General features: G+C 45.7%; 1 protein-coding gene across 7 annotated transcripts in view; it reads left to right on the forward strand.

Moving 5' to 3' along the window:
• TASOR2 (transcription activation suppressor family member 2) overlaps positions 1–21325 on the forward strand; it is a 1665218-nt gene that overhangs the window by 51231 nt on the left and 1592662 nt on the right. For all 7 annotated transcript variants that reach the window (XM_069629643.1, XM_069629647.1, XM_069629648.1 and 4 more), the window contains exons 2-3: positions 13462–13607; positions 13707–13802. In XM_069629643.1, the coding sequence (XP_069485744.1) occupies positions 13462–13607; positions 13707–13802 (242 nt within the window). The remainder of the gene's footprint in view (positions 1–13461; positions 13608–13706; positions 13803–21325) is intronic.

A 21325-nucleotide genomic window follows, 5' to 3' on the forward strand; every position in this document is an offset into this window, starting at 1 on the left:
CTCAGCCTGAAAAAAACGATTTGTCCACCAGTTATGCTGGCCCCAGTGTCCCTAATGGCAGGAGTCTCCTGCCCATTCACCTGGACACTGTCCTTATAATACTCTTTAGTATTATCTGGGATAGAATTATAGACATCTAAGTTCTGTTGTTCCCACAAACCCAGAGACACTAAAGAAACACTGGCTGAGACTCCAATGGGTTCGTCAGCCAGTAATAGAAAGTTTCCACTTGCCATTTGTACTTCCTCCTCTGGAGCGAAGACTAAGGAGTCAAGCTGGACCCCTCAAGGTTTACCCTTACATCTGGGATCTCCTTTCACATGGTCATTAGAGCCACAAACGAAGCATTTACCAAATGCTTTCTGGAATGGTGGCTTGTTCTGACCTCCTTCTGGTTTGGCACCAGAAGGTACACTAGCCTGATTTGGTTTCCCTTGTGGCTTACCCTTTTGGTTTATTCCCTCGTCCTTTTTCTGAGTAGCCCCAGAATCCTTGTGAGTGGCCCTGTTGGCAACCCACAAGTCAGCAGCCTTAGCTAACTTCCTCGAATCTAATTCCTTTGAATCAGCCAAGTGCTGTCTGAGCTCAGGAGAGCAGGCATCCTAAATTGACTCTAACATTACAAGATTCTTCATTCCTTCATAAGTGTTAACCCTGTAACCCTTAATCCATTCCTCTAAGTTTTTCAAACTTTCACTCACCCAGGTAGCCCAAGGGGTACCATCTTGCTTTTTGAGGGTCCTAAACCTCTTAAGGTACTAGGAAGGGGTCTTCCCAAATCTAGCTATTAAAGCTAGTTTCACACATTCATAATCCTTCTTATCCACCTCCCCCAACTCCATTACCACATCAGTTGCAACAGGGGGAAGCCTAGAGAACAACCAGGGAAGTAACTCATTCCCTGTGATGTCCTGGAGCCCATGATTATACCCAAACATTTTCAACCAATCCAACACATCCAACGTAGGTTCATACATACCCATTAATTCCTTAGGCATCCGGAGTCTTTTGGGACTGGAACGTCTAGAGGAACCAGAGGAGAGAGAAGCATTTTCCACAGACAACATTTTCATTTCTAGTTCTTGATTAAGCTCCATTTCTCTGAGTCTCGACTCAGCTTTCCTCTGCTCAGCCTGGGCATTCATTCTTCTGAACTTTAGCTCTTGGTTTCGTTCAGATTGAGCAATAAAACGTTTGTACTCTAATTCAAGCTTCATCTTTTTCAAGTTCAAAATAAGCAGGGTTACATGTAGGACCTGGTATAGGCCCAGTAGCTACAGTAGGTAAGGCAGACCGAGGCTCAGAGTGGCTAACTTCATTAGGTTCACTTTCCTCTTCTGACTCATTATCAAGGCTTTGATTCAGATCAATACCATCACTGTTTTCTACATTTGCTGGGGGGGGTAGATTCCTCTGTACCACCCAGACTTTGGTTTTCTAACAATCTTTGTACAAGTTCCATTTTCTTGCCCTTCTGAGAGAGATTCTTATGTCTACACAATACTTTTAAGCAATCAGCAGTTTTGGCAGACAATGATTCTAGGGTATAACTCTCCGTAGCAGACATAGTTAGAAAATCAGTTTTTTTTTTTTTTTTTTTTTTTTTTTTTTAGTGCTAAGCTTTGTGGTTAGTTGTCCTAAAGTATTCAAAAAGCACACACTCAATACAAATCCCACCGCTGCCACCAGTGTTGGGCAGAAACCTGTGCAGTTCCCTCTGGGACCACTGCAAAAGATTTAAGACTACAGGTGGTTGGCAGTAAACCCAATTGGTAGCAGTCTGTACCATCCAGATTTACTTGGTGGCTGAGCAGTCAGACTTCTCTCAAGAAGAGTTAGGCAGTATACAGAGTATTCACAATAGGTCAAAAGAACACAGTAGAACAAGCAAACACTGACCAGAGCTTGGTGTAAAAGAGATATAATTATTTATATAAAAACACATCTAGTAAAGCACACTGGCACTAATATCAAGCAGTTCAAAAACACGGTCACTAAAAGATATACACTCCCTTCAACGATTAGTTAGACAAGTCTTAAGTAAAGCAACACTTATTTTCAGACAGCGGTGAGCGCTTAACGAAGATGGCACTCTAATCAATCAGTTTAAAAGGGAGAGAAAGGCAGAGCAAAGATAGAAACAGATCCCAACACTTTCGGAAGAACACAGTAGGAGAAGAAGGCAGGTTAGAACCGTAAAGTCAAAGTTAACAAGGACGGACCCACTAAGAGGCTCCGGTCGAAATGTGTCCAAGGTCACACGGTTCAAAGTGCCCAAAAGTCTCGCAATAAGTTCAGAAAGAGTTGGACCAAAAAGAAAGGGACCAGTTAGATGGTAAAGGCGGCCAGCCCAGTCCAGAAGGTCAAGGGATTATTGTTACCTTGTAGCAATCTTTAGAAAGGGAGGCCTGGCGGACACAGTACCTTAAAATGGTGAGAACGCTCCAGCGGGGGCAGTTGTTCATGGCAGCGGGTGCAAGTCGGTGCTTCGTCTGGAGGAAGAGAGGATCTCGTCGGGGAGGAAAGCAGGAGTCTGTTGCACTGCCAGGGAAGAAACCAGCCGTGGAGTTCTCAATTAAAAGGAGCGGTCCTTTTATTCGCGGTCCAGTGGTAAGTGGCTATCCGGTTGCCGGGGTGCTTGGCACGGGCAATTCGACCACAAGACGTCCTGGGATGCGAAAAAGGAAGGTAAACTGGTTGTGCCCACCAGTCGGGGGAAGAAGACTCTCCAGCCGGGAGATCTCCTCTGTCGTTGGGAAGTGGTGAGTCGGTTCAGCAGGCCTCCACCCGTGGTGGCGTCGTAGCAGGCCGGCTCAGCTTCTCCCTCGTTGGATATTTGGTCCTGTGGCGACTTCTGAAGTTCCAGTCCCAAAAGCCCTGCTTTTATGAAGCACACCCCCATTCACTCAGCCTAGCTGTCAATCAAACATGCTAAGTAGTGAGCCGGCCGGCTCACCACTTAGGCCAATCACACGAGTGCGACTTGAGTTACCAAGGTAACTCAGTCGAGGGTGCCTAAACCCCCTCCCAAACCCCCTGTGGTACCCAGACAGAGTGGCACCACTTTTGGAGGCTTCTGTGGAGAAGCCCGCCAAAAAGTGGAACAAAGGGCTCGTCCTTTGGTTTGGAGTTACAGAGGCGAACACAAACGCCATTTTAAAACCGAGTTCTGGCAGAAAATACCAACCGGTGAATTACTATTAAATAAATAAACAGGCGGTATGTTAGAGGCTATGTTAAAAAGTATTAGCCTCGAACAATGGGAAAATCCCGTAGAGATATATTCGGGGTAGAATATAAAAAGTGGTATCCACTGCCACCAGCCAAAACTCGACGAGGGGGGACGGGACAGTGCCCCCTCGAATAACAGACCCAGGGGCAATCGAATTGCCCCTACCAGTACGTCCACAAGATGATGGTTTGTACTGTTTCTGTTAGTAATTTGGGACTAGTAAAGCCAATGGTGACTTTACATGCCCTGGGAGACAGTAGTCAGTCCCAGGGTATGGAGTCTATGGTGGGGGGTCACTATGACACCCCGGTGTTACTGCACGGAGAGTGCTGTGTAACACACATACAAAAACATATGAGACTCTATGGAGTAAAAGACCCCATAGCCCATGAAACACATTAACATTCAAAGGAACACCATAAATCATCTCCAAGAGTGGGAAAAAAAAGAGTCTCACTCTTGGCAGGAGAAAAAAAAACAAACTCCAGAAATCCAGCAAAGCTGCTGGGGGACTCGCTAGTTTAGGAAATTCAGCCTAAATGGAGAATTCTCCCCAACACCAGGTAAGTACGCCCTAGACGATCGTGGATGGAGTCACTGCGAGCAGGTAAGGGACGCTTCAGCGAAGATTCAGCTGGTTCTGATGGAGAAAAACGGGTAAGTAGTGCCTCCGCAATTGTTTGGCTGGCTCTGCAGGTAAGATGCTTCTCCACAATAGTTTCACTGGACGACAGGTAAGAGACTTCTCCGAAATGGTTGCACTGGAAAACAGGTAAGATGCTTCTCTGGCGCTGAGCATTATGCTGCTTAGACAGAATAATGCGAAGCCTAGTCCTGCGGGTGAGGCAGGCTTAAATAGCCTGGCCCCGGCGATGCCCCCTTGCTCTGCTAGATGGTTCCACCCTGCCACTCCCAAATGATGATGCACGTGCAGCTTCATTGATTTCTATGGCCACGGCCGGCCCAATTGCTCGTGGTTGACTGATGTGAGATGGAATGACACGAGCCCAAGAGAAAAAGTGTGCAGAGCACACTTTCTTATGAGCCTGGCGGCAAAGGCGCCAGGACTGGGTCCAACTGGACCCTTTAGGGGATGTGAACTGGGGTTCCTGACCAGTGGCTGTGACACTCGCAGTGCAACATTGTCATGCATTGCGGCTCAGGATTGGAGTCCTTCTGGGAACAGACTAGCAAAGAACAGTATGTAGTCAAACTATAGGTTGACACACTGTTTCGGCTCCACATTAAAGATACGTCCATCATGGGACTTCTTGGTGGAGTTGAGGGAGGGCCTTCATCAGGATGTGGAATATCTTTGGGTGTGAGAACAAATCCTGTCTTTCTTGGGAGAGGGAAAGACAAAACAATAAAACGAATTGTGTTCGATGTACTTGAGAAATCTCCCAAGTGTTATTCTAATGGAAGTTGTAACATAAGACTGCCCTTTGTCTTAATGTTGGCCTGTATTGTATCTTTTGTGAGAGCTGTGATCTTCCACTTTATGGAATAATATAACAGCCTATAAGTATAAGTATATTGTCAACTAAATCGCTCACATTGAATGTGCACGTGTACCGGAGTAATACTGATTATAGTTAAAATCTACTAACCTTTCAGAAACCATGATTCTTTGGAAGTATCGAGGCATATTCGTTTCTTGTGAGCAATCTGTCGGTATTGGTTCGTGTTATGCTGATGAAGGTAGCAAACTGCTGAGTCCGAGAAAACAATTGACCCATTATTGAATACTCAGCTTGTGGAATTAGCACTGGGTTTTCTAGAACAACTCTTGATCTTGTCATACATTTCAGCTGGAAGTGCTCAGCTTCTAAGGAGACAGCCACTTTGAATATTTTTTGGGGCGCAGTGGAAAAACAGCTTTTTATAAATGCGTGCCATCTGTAGCAGCTGGTATTGGCTTTAAGATGTGTGAGGTAGGCGATCGCTGTGTGCATTAAAAGGACTCGCTACTCGTTACTATATTGAGCCAAGATGACTGTGTCAAAAACAAGAGTACTGTTTCTCAATCCGGGGAGGGGTTGCTTTAGTAACCCGAGATATAGCGGAACATGCATTGTGAGGGGGTCCTATGTAAATAGCTCTTCGCTGTATATGAGCAAGTTCATCTCAATCATGACTAAGGGGTGAACACACACTTTTTATTTTTATTTTCGAGCGTAGATCCCTGCTGGGTCGGCTCCGCATTTACTGTGGAGTGTGTACGGCAGTGTCAGCACTTGTTAGTTACAGCAGACCGTGCTGGCATCATCGCTGTACATCAGCAGTAACTCTTTAGAATGATGCACGTTGTAACATGTGGCAGCCATCTTAGTTCAGGAGAATACATGTGGGTTTTATGTCTCGCGGAACTCTGCGTGAATATTGTTTTAAATAATATTTAATAACTTCTAATGGGTGGCTGAGAGGGAGGCTAAAGTCAAAACGGCACAATAAACCTATCACATGTTTTATTAAATATCATGAAGACAAAAAAATAATAACCATAATTCATGTACGGTACAATAGTGGATGAAAGCATCAAATGTAAAAACATTCCACATAGTAAACCTGTTGTGCAATATAGACCAATAAGGAGTAAACCAAGTGACGGAACTCGCTCCTTGTGAACAACATTCACGTGGAAGGAGGCTGTGCCTCACTGGATCATGACATACAGATATACAGAATTTCAGTCAACTGCATAATACATCAATACATTAAAGATGCAACACAGCTAGGGAGCATCTAAAAGATCAACCAAAGTACATAAAACCTAGAAAACATGACATCTAGAATCAATTTAAAGTGCAATAAATCACTGAAATCTGAAGTCTATTTAAAGTGCAATGAATCGCTAAAATGCATTAAATCTGAAAATCATAAAAGCTAGAATTGAATGAGGTGCCATGAGTCAACTACAGGAAAGGGTGGCATACTGGATAAAGGCCAAAATATAACCCTAATGGATCTTTTATTTAGTAGTTTCGACTAATGGATACATCTAGTCTATCAAGACTGATAAACGTCTCCCTCAGGACAAAGCACTCCAATGGGGAAAACACCCAAAATGTTCACATTCCAATTGATGATGACTAATGCTGAAATTTTACCACTTGTTCTGAAGTGACTCTAATGTTCGATCAGCAATTTTGTGTGAAAATGAAAACACTAATTCTGTCAAAAATACAATGACAATATGTTAAAGAGCTCAGACTAAGCCAACCTCCCAGCACAACCCTCCCAAAGTTCAATAAAATATATGAAAACAGGGAGAACAATATATACCCTAGTATCGACAAAAACGATGGAACTCGGCAAACAATTTCTTTCAATATCGAGTTGCATCGGCAAACCGATGTTAGTAAATTAATCTGTAGAGACAAAGACAAAAATGGACAGGATGAATACAGTCCCTAGTTCTAGCAAAGTGAGATAATCGGCCGAAGCCAACCAATCGTGGGGCCAACAGAAAAAAAACAAATTGATTGAAACACAGACACTCAACCGTCTGCATGCGATAATGGTGTCTCAATGTTTGTAAAATCAAGAGTCGACCTGAAGTGTCCTGGACACAGTAGGAACACGGAAAATTCATATAATCCAGTTCATTGTGCCCAGTGTATGATGGATAGAATCTCGATCCTCAAAGTCTGAAAGAAAACCCCAAAATAGAACCAAAACAAGGTTCGATAATTGAGTACCGGAAGAACTTCCATAACATTTAGAATTGGACTAAATTCTTATGTGACTCCAAGCTCAGATATAAATAGCTTGAAGCCCACGATGGTACCGCCAGGTCAGCATGTACACAAACAAATAGTTAAATTGTGAACTCATTCGATTGCATCATAAGATAGCGAAGTGTCATAATGAATATAGTATAGTAGGGCACAGACAGAAGTCTAACCGCAATAAGAATAGCCTGCTCAATTGAAAGCAGCACAGAAAAAAACGACATAGTAGCATAGCATGGCTTTTATGTTAAGGCGAAACAGGTCTGTATAGAGCGCAGTGCAATGCGGAAGGCTACTGGATATGTAACACCGTCAAAAGTTGGCAGGGCGAAAAGCCAAAATTAAACAAAACAAAACTGCGAACAACTTGCAAAGGTATAAATATAAAGGAACCCACCTCATGAATGTATGTAAACCCGACTGCATGGACAACAGCGTTCAAGTTCCAGCCAAGCGATTTTCAACAAGCGGCCGCTGTCTCAAGTATATTTTAATGCAATTGGCTGAGACAGACAACACGCAAATGACCTGTTCTCCAAATTAATGCGGAACAACAAAATAGTTCCCTGAGCAGCCATACCACAGACTTCCCTAGGACCCCCCACCCGCTGCTGGAGCACATGAGAAACAGAAAGGGTACTGGCACATCCAATAAAATGTCAAATAGTGCGTAAAGATATAACGCCAGCTACTTGCTCTTCAAGCAAACCGGTGGACTGCGGCTTAGTCCGCACAGTAAAGTACTGCACAAAACCGTCAGTTGGACAAGTGTACCATCGGACATCCTTCCTTTTGATTATTGAAGGAATAGACAAAACAGAAAGAAAGGTGAAAAACATTTAAGAAATTGTTTTTTTAAGAAAAGAAATAAATATGAAATGGAAAGGAATTATACAATAAACAGTCATAAAGAACAAGCACGAGCCAATAGAAAATGACATGCATCTTCCCAAAAAAGGAAAATCAAGAAGAGAAATAATAACATGCCTGAATGCAAGAAGTTGTCAAAAACAAAGGATGAATAATAACAGCCCCAAAAGTATTCAGTAGGCCCTATTAGGCACATGAAAGCCACTCTTCCTGTTGATTAAGCCCAGAGTGATAACTCTGTGTATTATACATCCACCATTGCTCACATTGAGATAGCCGCATAGCGATGGAATTGGAGTACACGCACCTCCCATATTCCAGTGCCCACCATTTGAGCTCATCGCAGCTACGTTTTTTTTTCAATGAAGTGGGAAACTAAAGGTGATGTGATGTTTTTAGTCCTGATTTTGAACTTATGCTCTGTGATTCTAAGTTTCACCAGCCTGGATGTTTTGCCTATATAAGATTTAGAACACGGGCAAGTAATAACGTAAATGTTCTTATAGTTGCATGTCGTATGATCCTTAAGATTCCATAATCTCTCATTGATAGTGACTTCGGTACATGCTGTAGTCTAAGCACATTGGCAACAAAATCCACATGGAAAATGGACATTAATCTGTTAGGATCCCTACAAAAAACCGAGATGGTTTTGGAGCCTTGTTTGATTTTTAGCTCTATCGGCTTTAGACAACCAATTTTTGCCTTTTTTGAAGACATGAATAGGGTATTCCAGATTCGGGTTGCTTGGTTGCAGCAGGGACCACTGTTTACAAATGGCTTTTTTGATAGCGTGATGGTGTGTGCTGAAAGTCATGGCGTACACCAAGCGTGCATTGGCCAGGCACTCTTTGGCATTCTTAGCTAGTCTTCAAAACCCTGTGCATTTCCTACAAATGCCAACAGGGCTTAGATCTCAACTACCTTAACAAAGTACTGCAAAAAAAACCTTCCTATGAATACTTAGGACCCACAGCCAACAACTACTTGAGATTCCTCACTACAAGAATATCAAAGCGGGCGGCAGTACTTTCAAATACCTAGACCCCAAACATTGGAATTCCCTGCCCAAGAATATCAAAGAAGAGGGCTTCTTTTCAGGCTTCAAAAAATCACTCCATTCAACTAATTCGGAAGGCCAAAATCTTGAGCGACTGTAAATATAACTGTAACTGCTCTTATGATTTATAAAACTTTAACTTTGTTCTGATTTCCACAGACGCATCCCTCACAGGATGGGGGGCTCACCTATCCCATCAGACTGCACATGGAGTTTGGACTCCGAGTGTAGCATCCGAACACATAAACTTGCTGGAACTGCTGGCGGTCTTCAAGGCACTGAAGGCTTTCCAGGCACACCTGCAAGGGAAGACAGTGATGATCCTCACAGACAGCACCACAGCCATGTACTACCTGAACAAGCAAGGGGGCACTCACTCTTCAGGACTGTGCAAGCTGTCCCAGAACAGCTGGAAGTGGGCTCTCAAACACATGTTCCTGTTGTCACAATATGTACCAGGGGAACTCAATCTGCTAGCAGATGAACTCGGCAGAGACTTCCCTCTGCCCGCAGAGTATGAATGGCGGCTAAAAGAAGACTTCGTCTTCTACGTTTTCACACAATGGGTATTCCCAGAAATAGGTTTGTTTGCAACTCTGGAGAACGCCCAATGCCAAGATTACGCCTCCAGGTACCCCCAGAACCGATCCAAGGGGAACGGTCTCTGGATAACATGGTCAGGGAAATTTGTTTACGCTTTTCCCCCCCGACTCCCCTTCTCTACAAGATAGTGCACCGGGAACCAGTCCCCATGATACTAGTGGCCCCTATGTGGGTCCGGTAGCCATGGTACGCTCACCTGATGGAGATGTCTCTATCTCCACCGGTAAAACTACCCTGCCCGTACAACATGCTGTCACAGGACAGGGGCAAGACGATACACCCACGCCCACAGACCATGAATTTAGCAGCCTGGCTCCTGAGGTCCTAGAATTTGGACATTTACAGCTCCCTCAAAGATGCATGGACATTCTTAGGGAGGCTAGAAAACCTAATACTCGTTACTGTTATTCTAGCAAGTGGAAGAGATTCGTCATCTGGTGTAAGGGTAAGAGCATCAACCCCGTTGACTGCTCTCCCACACAGATTGTTCTTTACCTGACTCCCTTATTACACTCAGGTCTGGTCTTTAATTCTATTAAACTTCATCTAGCTGCACTTTCCGCATACACCTCTTCTCAACTCAGTGTCATGGTGGAAAGTCCCAGTTATTAAAGCCTTCATGGAGGCAGTAAAGAGAATACACCCTCCTATAGCTAACCCAGCTCCTGGATGGGACCTAAATGTGGTACTTACCAGGCTTATGGGCTCACCCTTTGAACCCATGCACAAATCATCCCTTAGGAACCTCACTCTTAAAACTGCTTTCTTAATAGCTATCACCTCCATTAGGAGAGTGAGTGAACTACAAGCGCTCTCTATACTAGACCCCTTTGTAACAGTTCACAAGGATAAGGTGGTTCTACGTACACACCCTAGATTTGCACGAAAATTAATTTCTAAATTCCATGTCAACCAGTCAATAGAACTACCAACGTTCTTTCAAAACCCTTCAAAATTAGGAGAAAGGAGCCTGCATACACTGGATGTGCGCAGAGCCGGCATGTTTTATATGGAAAGAACTAGACCTCTGAGAAAGACTAATTAGTTCTTTGTCTCAGTGGCAGCAGGAAGAGGAGATAATGCAGTTTCAAAATCCACTATATCTAGATGGATTGTCCAATGCATCACCCTGTTACACTCTTGCTAAGAGAGAACTACCCTTCAAGCCGAGAGCAGATTCTACTCGAGGCACTGGGGCTTCCATAGCATTCATTGCAAATGTCCCTCTTGAGTCCATTTGCAAAGCAGAAACCTGGAGTTCTGTACACACTTTTACAAAACACTGCTGTCTAGATGCCCACTCTAGATCTGATTCCCAGGTGGGACAAGCAGTATTAAAACCTCTTTTTTTTCTACTGTTCCTTCTCACAACCCACCTCCAACTCCGGGTATTGCTCGCTAGTCTATGCACCGCATGTGATTCTAAGCAGATTAACAAACATCAGAAGACAATGCATTACTTACCGTAAAAGCATTTCTGATGGTTGTATCTGCTTAGATTCACACGCGCCCACCTTTCTCCCCGCTCGGGTGGGAGGAACATAGACATCCTTTATCTCTTTCTCTTTGCTGTACTCACTCACGTCTAATAGGCTCCCTCAGGGCAGAAACAATACTAACAGGGACCTCGACTTGTGAGGGTTTGTGGGCACACTGCACGTCACTATAGGGATAGTGTTACAGACACGCCTTGTCGACATCCCCTTTTCGACTACGAAAAACAAAATGCAATACTCCGCATTGACCACTGGATGTCGGACTATGCACAGCATGTGAATCTAAGCAGATACAACCATCAGAAATGCTTTTACGCTAAATAATGCATTGTCATTATGGTTACAACTGACTACTACACCAAGATGGCCCATTTCTCACCCTTGCCTTAAATACCTACTGCTAGCGAGATGGTCGCTATATTCCTGTATGATAAATTTAGTTTTCATGGCCTCATGAGAAGAACTTATTGAATCGTGGCTGTCAATATACCTCTCAGTTTTGGGCACTTGTGTCGTCTTTCGCAGATGGGGTCCTGTCTTTGCGATATCACTGTCATGCCAATGGTCAGACGGAATGTCTGAATCGATCCTTGGAACAAGTGTTTACCAGCCACTCGAGACAAATGGGTACATATATTACCATTAGCAGAATACTGCTATAACAATTTAATACATGTGCCCTTCATACTGTACTTAAGGATATCATCCGAAGAGCTTTCCTGTACTCGTCCTCTGGAATGTGCCTGCTCCGTCATTACAGCAGAATCTTCTCGCTCTTCAGGGCTCATCGGTTGTCGGCACAAAACATCAAGGAAGTACAGAAGTGGTACACGATCGAAGCTGATGTACATGGCATCGAATCGACCCCCCTTCCCCCTGCTATTTCAAGTTGGGGATAAAGTGTGGTTATCAGCTAAGCATTTACCTTTGCATTTGGTTCCCTCAAAACTGAGCCCTAGGTTTTTCTATTGCATAAAAAATCCAGTTACGTTTCATCTCTATCTACCAGAAGCTTGGAAACATATACACCTGCTGTTCCATACCTCATTTTTGAAACTTTGTTACCTCAATGGATACATTATTTTGATGTGGTTTTAAAACTTATTTGTATATGGTGTGTTCAGCCTCGGACGAAGAGCACATAGCTCAAAACACGTGTTCGGCTTACCTACATGCAATTAAATACATGCAACTTATGCACAGACTTTTGTGATTTGTGCGCAGTGTGAATACATCTTCTGTTGTGTAATTTACAAATTGTGGCAAGCTTGGCAGGTGAGCCACACCTTGCATTTACCCACAGCCGAATCCACTTCTAACATAATAGTACGAGCGCTCAGGTTTTCAAACTTCTCCCTCTGCCAAACCATCTCAGTCTTCTAGAGGATTCATCCTCTTATCCTTGATCTTCAACCTATCCATGGGGCTGCTCGGAAACCACTTGGCTCCACTCAACATCCACCAATACACAGATGACATGCAGCTCCTCCTCAAGATATCCTACACTGCAGTTATCCAAAGGCACAAAGCCTGCATCACATAGATATAGTCTTGGATGTCCAATGCTTGCCCTCAGCTCCTCCAAGACCAAATTCCTACATCTGACTAACACCCTGAAATCCAGACCTGTTTCCTTCACTGGTGTCCTATAAATCCCTTGCTGCCAAATTGCTAGCCCTCCGTTGTTCTCTCCCCACTCCCTTGTATCTCTGTTTCCCTTACTTTGTACTCCCCCCCCCCCCCACCCCACGACTTGTAAAACGCCCCATTGCTGCCTGAAGCTAGGTCCATGCTCATTAAATACTCAGATCTTCCTTTTTCAGAGCTCTGTTTTTCTTGAATTCCATATTGTTAAATGTTTGTACTCGCCGCTGGTGGTGTTGGCATCCATGAAGGAAGAGATTTGGCAGGGTCAAAACGTTGTCCATGTTGTGTGAAGATAAAAAGTTAGTATGGATCTTTGAGGGACCTAGGAATTTCTAGGTGGAAAATTACTGTGATGAGATTTGCAGCCAAAGTGAGTAAATGGCGGGAACCATTCCCTCCACACCCTTTACTCTACTCCAAACAAGACATTACATGATTCATGATGCAAAGCCAGAACAGTGTGGTCTGACTAGGAATCTGTTGGCCGTGGCTGTGATCGTTGTTTTTTTAACATTCAAAGGACCATCCAAAGACTACCTTCCTTCGGAGCAACTGTCCTAAATGTTCACTTTAATTTTTCAATGTGATGCTGAAAAGTACATGTGGAAACCATGTGATGTAATCCTTGACTTATTTAAAGTGCTCACTTGACTATTCTCAAACTATTGAACACATTATGAACAACACAAGATGCTGCCTGAAATGTTCTACTGTATGGATCATGCCTGTTCTCCAACGAGCATAGTACTGCTATTGCCCCTGTAGTTTCCATCTGCACCATTATTCCACCTTCATTTGTCATCTCTGGTTTCCTTTTAGCCTTTCATGAAGTTGGGCAGGATTCTGATCCTCCCTTTGAGGCGGTCCGCTTACTGATACAGAGCAGTTACCTGGTGCCAGAGTCAGAGAACTGTTTTCAGTACAGCCAAGCAAGTTTGGTGACCAACAAACATTTTGCAGAAGAGGTGAGATAAACGTAACATATATTTAAATCTGATAAAAATCTATTGGGGATGTTGCTACAACAACAGTTAATTGATTTTTATTTTCTCTTTCGGACATAGTTCAAAACGTTTGGTCTGCAGAAGAGACAAAGTGGCTATTCGCAAGATGAACTTGAGGAGACCTTTGCATTTCTTCTTTTTGACCATGAAAGCGAGGTAAGGGCTTATTTCTCTCCAGGCATGATGTAAGAACTACTTTAGTTCTGTTCCCCTTCAGCGTGTCTGATCTGCAGTACATTGCTGTTCTGTTGTGTAATGGAAAGATTGTGTGATTTAATGGGCATGCCTGCTCCTCTTTCTGCAAGCCCATTGGTAACTGGTGTAGTTTTTCGTGAGTGACAAAGCATGAATTGTCAAATGGCTGGTTTATTGAATGTTGTATTCCGCAGACTGTTTTTTTGGTGGGGCTCAGGGGAATAAATATAATCTGCATTTTGAGCCTCATTACAAGTATGGCGTTAAGTGGTAAAATTGGTGGTAAATCTGTTACTGCCAGCTTCACCACTAAGCCAAATGATGAGGTTGGGCCTGGAGTGCAAAATTTACCTCCAGCAAAATGCTGGAGGTAAATCCTCCTACTCCCCGCCAAAAAATCCGCACAATTACCACAGTGTCACGAAGTTTACCCCTAGCCTGGGAACTCGGGGCCTCTGGCCCTCGTCCCAGTTGTTAGGCAAAAACCTGTGCAGTTCCCTCTGGGACCACTGCAAAAGATTTAGGACTACATGTGTTTGGCAGTAAACCCACTTGGTAGCAGTGGCTGAGCAGTCATACTTCCCTCAAAAAGAGTTAGGCAGTATACAGAGTATTCACAAACACTGACCAGGGCTTGGTGTAAAAGAGATATAATTATTTATTTAAAACCGCATCTAGAAAAACACACAGGCACTAATAGTAAGCAATTCAAAAACACGGTCACTAAAAGATATACACTCCCTTAAAAGAATATTATACTAGTCTTAAGTAAAGCCCCACTTATTTTCAGACAGCGGTGAGCGCTTAACGTAGATGGCACTCTAATAATTTGTTTTAAAAAGGGAGAGAAGAGCAGAGAACAAGTTGAAACAGATCCCAACACTTTTACCAGAACATAACAAGAGAGGAAGGCAGAGTAAAACCGTGAAGTGAGAGTTCAAGAGGTCGGATCCACTTTCAGAGGATCTAAACGAAATGTGTCCAAGGTCACACGGTTGCAGTGCACAAGTCTTGTAAAGGTTCAAAAAGTAGTTGGACCAAAGAAAGGGTCCAGTTAGAGGGTCAAGGCGGTCAGCCCAGTCCAGAAGGTTAAGGAGTTATTATTACCTTGTTGCAATCTTTAGAAAGGGAGGCCTAGCGGACACAGTACCTTAAAGTGGTGAGCACGCTCCAGCGGGGGCAGTTGTTCCTGGCAGCGGATGCAAGTTGGTGCTTCGTCCGGGGGAAGAGAGGATCTCGTCGTGGAGGAAGACAGGAGTCCGTTGCACTGCCAGGGAAGAAACCAGCCGCTGAGTTTCTCAGGTAAAAGGAGCGGTCAGGTGATTCGCGGTTCAGTGGTGAGTGGCTATCCGGCTGCCGGGGTGCTTGGCACGGACAGTTTGACCACAAACCGGGCTGGGGTGCGAAGAAAGAAAGGAAAACTGGTTGTGCCCACCAGTCGGGGGAAGACGCCTCTCCAGCCGGGAGATCTTCTGTCGTCGGGAAGTGGTGAGTCGGTTCTGCAGGGCTCTACCGGTGGTGTTGTCGCGGTAGGTCGGCTCAGCTTCTCCCTCGTCGGATTCTCCGGTCCTGTGGCGACTTCTGAAGTTCCAGTCCCCAAAGCCCTGCTTTTATGCAGCATACCCCCATTCACTCAGCCTAGCTGTCAATCAAACAACTTGGGCCAATCACACAAGAGCGCGACTTGAGTTACCAAGGTAACTCTGTCCAGGGTGCCTAAACCCCCTCCTACACCACCCCCTGTGGTACCCAGACAGAGTGGCACCACTTTTGGAGGCTTCTGTGGAGAAGCCTGCCAAAAAGTGGAACAAAGGGCTCGACTTGGGTTGGAGTCACAGAAGAGAACACAACGCCATTTTAGAATCGAGTCTTGGCAAAAAATACCAACTGGAGAATTTAATATTAATTAAATAAACCGGCGGTATGTTCGAGGCTATGAGAATTAAATAATGTTGGTAGCCTCGAACAATGGGAAAATCCTATAGGAAAATATTTGCGGTCAAATATAAAAAGTAGTTTCCACTGCCACCAGCCAAAACTCGATCGGGGGGACGGAGACGTGCCCCCCTCAACTAACAGATCCCGGGGCAATCGAATTGCTCCGACCAGTACGTCCACAATATGATGGTTTGTACTGGTTTCTGTTAATAATTTGGGACTAGTTAAAGCCAATTGTGACTTTACATGCCCTGGGAGACAGTAGTCAGTCCCAGGGTATGGAGTTTATGGTGGGGTGTCACTATGACACCCCTGTGTTACTGCACGGAGGGTGCTGTGTAACACACATAGGAAAAACACATGAGACCCTATGGAGTAAAGGACCCCATAGCCCATAAAACACATTACTAATCAAAGGAATACCATGAATCATGTCCAAGAGTGGGAGAAAAAGAGTCTCACTCTTGGCAGGAGGATAAAAACAAACTCCAGAAATCCAGCAAAGCTGCTGGGGGACTCACTAGGTTAGGAAATTCAGCCTAAAGAGAGAATTCTCCCTAACACCAGTATTCCTGCAAGGCCCCAAGGGCCCAGTCATGCCCCTCTCGGCTGTCTTGGAGCCAGTCCTGGCGCCTTTGGCGCCAGGCTTATATTGCATGTGGAGCTTCTATTGGGATTGGACCAACATGGCTGCCCCCTCAAGGATCGACGTGGAACTGCATCATGCAGTCTAGCATCCAGGGTGTGGTCTGCCCTGGAGGCACCTGGGATACCTGCTGGCTATTTAAGCCACGCCCAAGCTCAGGCACGCGCTTTGCGTTGCTCTGCACTTGCAGCGTGACGTTCACCACGATACGCTCGCAGCATCCTTGGCGTGCATCGTCTGGAAGAACACTGTTATTCTTCCTTACCTATTCTGCACCCAGCATCTCGCTCACTCCAGAATCTGCACTAGACCTGGTCTTCCTCCAGGAGCAACATCCTAGAAAGGAGAGACCAGAAGGGAAATAATTAGTGAGCGTTCGTCTTTCGACATCATCATCTGCAGGACTCTGCTACTTACCGAAGCTCTCCTGGAAGTTCGACTGCCGCCCGGACATCCTCCATCCTATGCTCCGCTTCCATCTGGCCGCTTACCTTCCAGGACTTCTCGGCGACCTGTAAGGAAGGACAGCACAGGTTAGCCTTATTCAAAGACGCTCACAGCGCCGCACTTTGCCATTCTCTTACCTTCTAGAGCTCTCCCCTCGTCCGTTGTCGCCATCCTTTTGCATCAACGAGAGAAGAAGGTCAACAGGGCAATAACAATCGCGGACATTCATTCTTCAAAGACTCAAGACTTACCTCAAGAGAGGAGTCTCAGCCGGCCTGGACTCCCGGGCCCACGCCAGTGAAGCAACTCGCCGAAAGGTGCCTAACCACGATGCGCCCCTGCACAGAATGTCAAGACGGAGAGCGCACCTTAACCAAATACAAGGTGAGAGAGGCTCCGAGGGGGTTGCAAGGGGAACATTTGGGAAGCGGGCCCCCGAAGCAGGTGATTGTAGCTAAAACCGAACTCCTGTCTTCCAGGATAAGCCCACGGCAGCGCAAGTCCCCGTGGAAGGTGAACCAGCTCTAGAAGCGCTCTGGACCAGTCGGGTGGCGTCCCTGTGGATACAAGGTGAGCGTTACACACAGTGGAAATTACACCAAAAAAGCCCCATTGAGTCTCCAGCATTTGATCTTTCATGGATTCACATGTTGTGAATATTCCCCGTCGTCAGGCTGGGAATCCCTGGTTACTTTGACTTAGTAATTTTCCTATGGAAAAACCTGACACTTTTGAGTGTCCCATCGACGTTGCGGGTGCTTTTGGTCTCCACCAATAGGATGTTGGGTGTATAGCTCCACCCCAGCAGCTTCCCATCATATTTCAACCGTCTTTCAAGCTTGTGGGATTCCTTGCGTTTTTCTCTCTTAACAGAAATTCACGTTCCTCGAATTTGTTTTAGATTTCTTCAACTTTTTACTCCATGCAGAACTGCAACTACATATACAGTCCTGTGTACGACCATGGAGACCTCTGGACCGAAGAAGTCCTTATTCAGGCTTTGTGAAAACTGCGGCCTAAAGAATGTGTACGAAGGCGACAGACCTTCAGATAGTCTTTATTGCCTCTACCTAACCAATCCTCGGAGGAATGCAACATCTGCCAGTGTTTTTAGCAAAAAGCCCTTAAGGACAGAGACCGTCGCCTAATTTGTTGGCTCAATTAAGTAGCATACCCGGCTTTGGAAGTGGTCTTGTCAAGGAACGGGAGTGCTACCACCCCCTCTGACAAGAGGTCGCCATCACGTCATAGATCCAAGTCTGAAGAACCATTGGCGAAAAAACGAATAACCGGTGAGCCAATATCAAATCCTCCTCTTCTGTTAAAAAAACACCAGGTAACAGTGAGGGGGTCCCATACCGGGACTAAACACCCGTCCAAGGTCCCGTCGACAAAGACGCTGTCTGAAAAACCAAGGGATAAAAGCTCACGTCCGTCGACAAACCCACATCCGAGTCAACAAAACCCACGTCTGATTTGTCGAAGGTCCTCTCCGACAACGGACAAACATGAATCCTAAGTCGACCACGAAGGCCTTTGCTTCATTGTCTGCAAAAAAGAAACATAATTCATCCTCTGAGTATCACAAAACCTCCTGTGGGCAAGAGTCATCCGCGAGACACCCACCGTCGACCAAATCGTCGTCAACACCAACTCCGACAACAGGACGTCACTAGTCGATGATCACCTCGTCGACTATCAAAACACACACATCACCCTGGAGTAAGCTGATGCAGCCGTCAACCCCGTTGACCGCTGTGACAGCAAACTAAGCTATACAGGACAATATATTGTCCTCCAAGACTATAAACCCCTGACGAGGGACGCGGTAGAGCATTAGCATGTTCCCCTAGGAATATCTCAGATACATTACCCAGACATCATGCCGGATGACATTTTACAGCATGAAATCGCTTCCGATTTTGAGCCTCCCCCAGAAGAGTTTCCAGGGGTCACTGATTCCAATCCGGAGGAAGGTACTTCCCAGCCTCCTATTCCGGACAGCACCTCTGATCGCCTGCCGCTAAGAGGGGAAGACACACCGCTAAGATTTCAGACACCTACTTTACCTGCAATACCATTGGGAATGGGAGGTATGAATCTGCAATACCCACTCCTAAACCCACAATCCTTGCTCTCCCTTCAAGTGCTTTCCACACTACAGTATCTATTGGGACAGGTCAATGCCAGGCTTCCACTGTTATGATCACTGCTTCCAAGGAGTCAGGAACAGCCCAACGTCCTTGGAAGCAGGCCCCTAACCGTTATCTTAGGCACCAGCCGGTCCCCACTGGGACCTTTTGGACCTTGTCCTGGCGCCGGTGGCACCAGGCTCATCAAGCCATCGGTCCCGGCACTGGAAGCGCCGGGCTCATAATATGTATGAAGATGCTTGGGTGGACTTACCTGCAGCAGACCATGCTGCTTACTTACCAGCCACATAGGAATCCTCTGTGAACAGGAACTACTTTCTTACCTGGGTGGGGCAAGCTCCACTCCCTGGATACAACACAGGAACTCTTCTGGAACTGGAACTCTTTTCTTACCCAGGCGGGGGCGTGGAGGAAGATGCCTCATCACTCCAAGGCTATTTAAACCACACCCGATTGAACAAACGTGCTTCGCGTTATTCTGCATCTGCAGCAGAACGCTCACCGAGTCTGTTCCAGCCTTTCTTCCTTCCGATCCTGAACCTGCAAGAACAATACTTACCACTCCTGTATCCAGTATTCAGCAGCACCTGCAAAGACAAGAAACAACAGGTTAGCTCTGCAACCTCTACACGCAGCGCTTTCCTCACCTGATCCATCGGCAGCGAACATTTCTTCACGCCGCACCTCCGCCTGTGAAGACAAAAGCATTGTTATTACTTACCGGCACTCCGCGAATTCCGGATTTCTTCAACGCTGCAACCCAGCATCTGAAAGACAAACGAAGAGACTTTAGACAGGTATTTACTCACGTCCATCGCGCTCGCCACAGTAGAACGCCTGCAAATACTCCAGCGTTTTCCAGCATCTCTTCAGCACGAACTCACAGCTGCAAGGGAAAAGAGACAGTTAGAGCGCTTGCATTTACTTACGCATTCCAAGCGCTTCATTCCAGGGCTCTGGCTCCAACTTCGGCTCTCTTCACACCATCTCCTATCTCGAGAGCCCTGCAAGACAAATAGGAAAAAGCATTATACAGAGTCCTGTGCTATATTAACGTGCCCACGCACCTAAAGACTAAAAAGGTGTCCAGAAACTCACCGCTCGTGCAGTTAACGATGGTAGCGATCCTCTGATGTCAAGAGGCCTATGTTTCACCAGTGAAGGAACTGGCAACGGCACCCTGCATCAGACGCAGATGGAGAGTCCAGCATTCACTTATCTAAGGTGAGCACGTTCACCTGGGGGCTCTACGGAGAAGCTAAAGAGAGAGAGAGAGAGAGAGAGAGGGAGAGGGACATTCAACAACCCAGATCATTAACCCCCATATTCTTTCACCTGCAGAAATCTCACTCTTCGAGTTCGACACACAGCGCGAAGAGGTTCGGCCCCAGAAGCAAATCGAGTCCTGCACATCACTTTTCGGGTCACAGACACCTTCCTGCCAAGACCAGCGCCTCCGTGGGAATCAGGTGAGCGTTACAGAACGCGAAGCCCACCGCAAAACTTCTCCTACCCAGGCGCAATGGAAACCTCAGACACTGATCAATTAGCCCAGTTGCTTGGGGAACTAAGAGCAGAAGTACATGCAGCTCGTCAGGAAACACACTCTCTAAGAAGAGAGCTGATAATTTCCAAGGAGCGAACAGAGGACCTCGCTAGGCAATTGCTACAAACGCAGGCAGGACAGACACCTTTGCCCGCTCCAGGAGGAAGTTATCCTTCTGCATCATCCTTAAATCCTGTGCAAATCAATCTACCCGGCAATGTGCCCTTGGCTCCGCCCGAACGCTTTTCTGGTGACCCAAAGAAATTTGCAGTATTCATTAACCAGTGCCGCCTACACTTCTTATGTCGACCAGCTGCCTTCCCAACAGATCAGACCAAGGTGGCTTTCGTGCTTTCTTATCTCAGTGGCAGCGCCGCAGATTGGTCAATCCCTTTAGTCACTCAGGATGATCCGGTTCTGCATGATTTCCAGGCCTTCCAGTCCAGCATGGAGAAACTGTTCGCAAGACATGCACAAGGGCAGGCCTTGGACAATGAACTTCTTTCGTTACGACAGGGTAATCAAGACCTCTTGACTTTTATATAGCCTCATTCAACAGACTTATAGTGGAAACTCAATGGCCTGAGGATAAGAGAATAACGCTCTTCTACAGAGGCCTGCGTGGAGAGCTCAAGGATGTGTTAGCTCAAGTCGTGAATCCTCCACAAGAATGCTCAGACTACATTGACTTAGTTGTCCAATTGGACCACAGATTACAGAACAGGAAGGCTGATCGTTCCAAATTTGATACCCG

Source organism: Ambystoma mexicanum, chromosome 12, assembly GCF_040938575.1.
Source record: "Ambystoma mexicanum isolate Mex_15411 chromosome 12, UKY_AmexF1_1, whole genome shotgun sequence".
Taxonomy (NCBI): Eukaryota; Metazoa; Chordata; class Amphibia; order Caudata; family Ambystomatidae; genus Ambystoma; species Ambystoma mexicanum.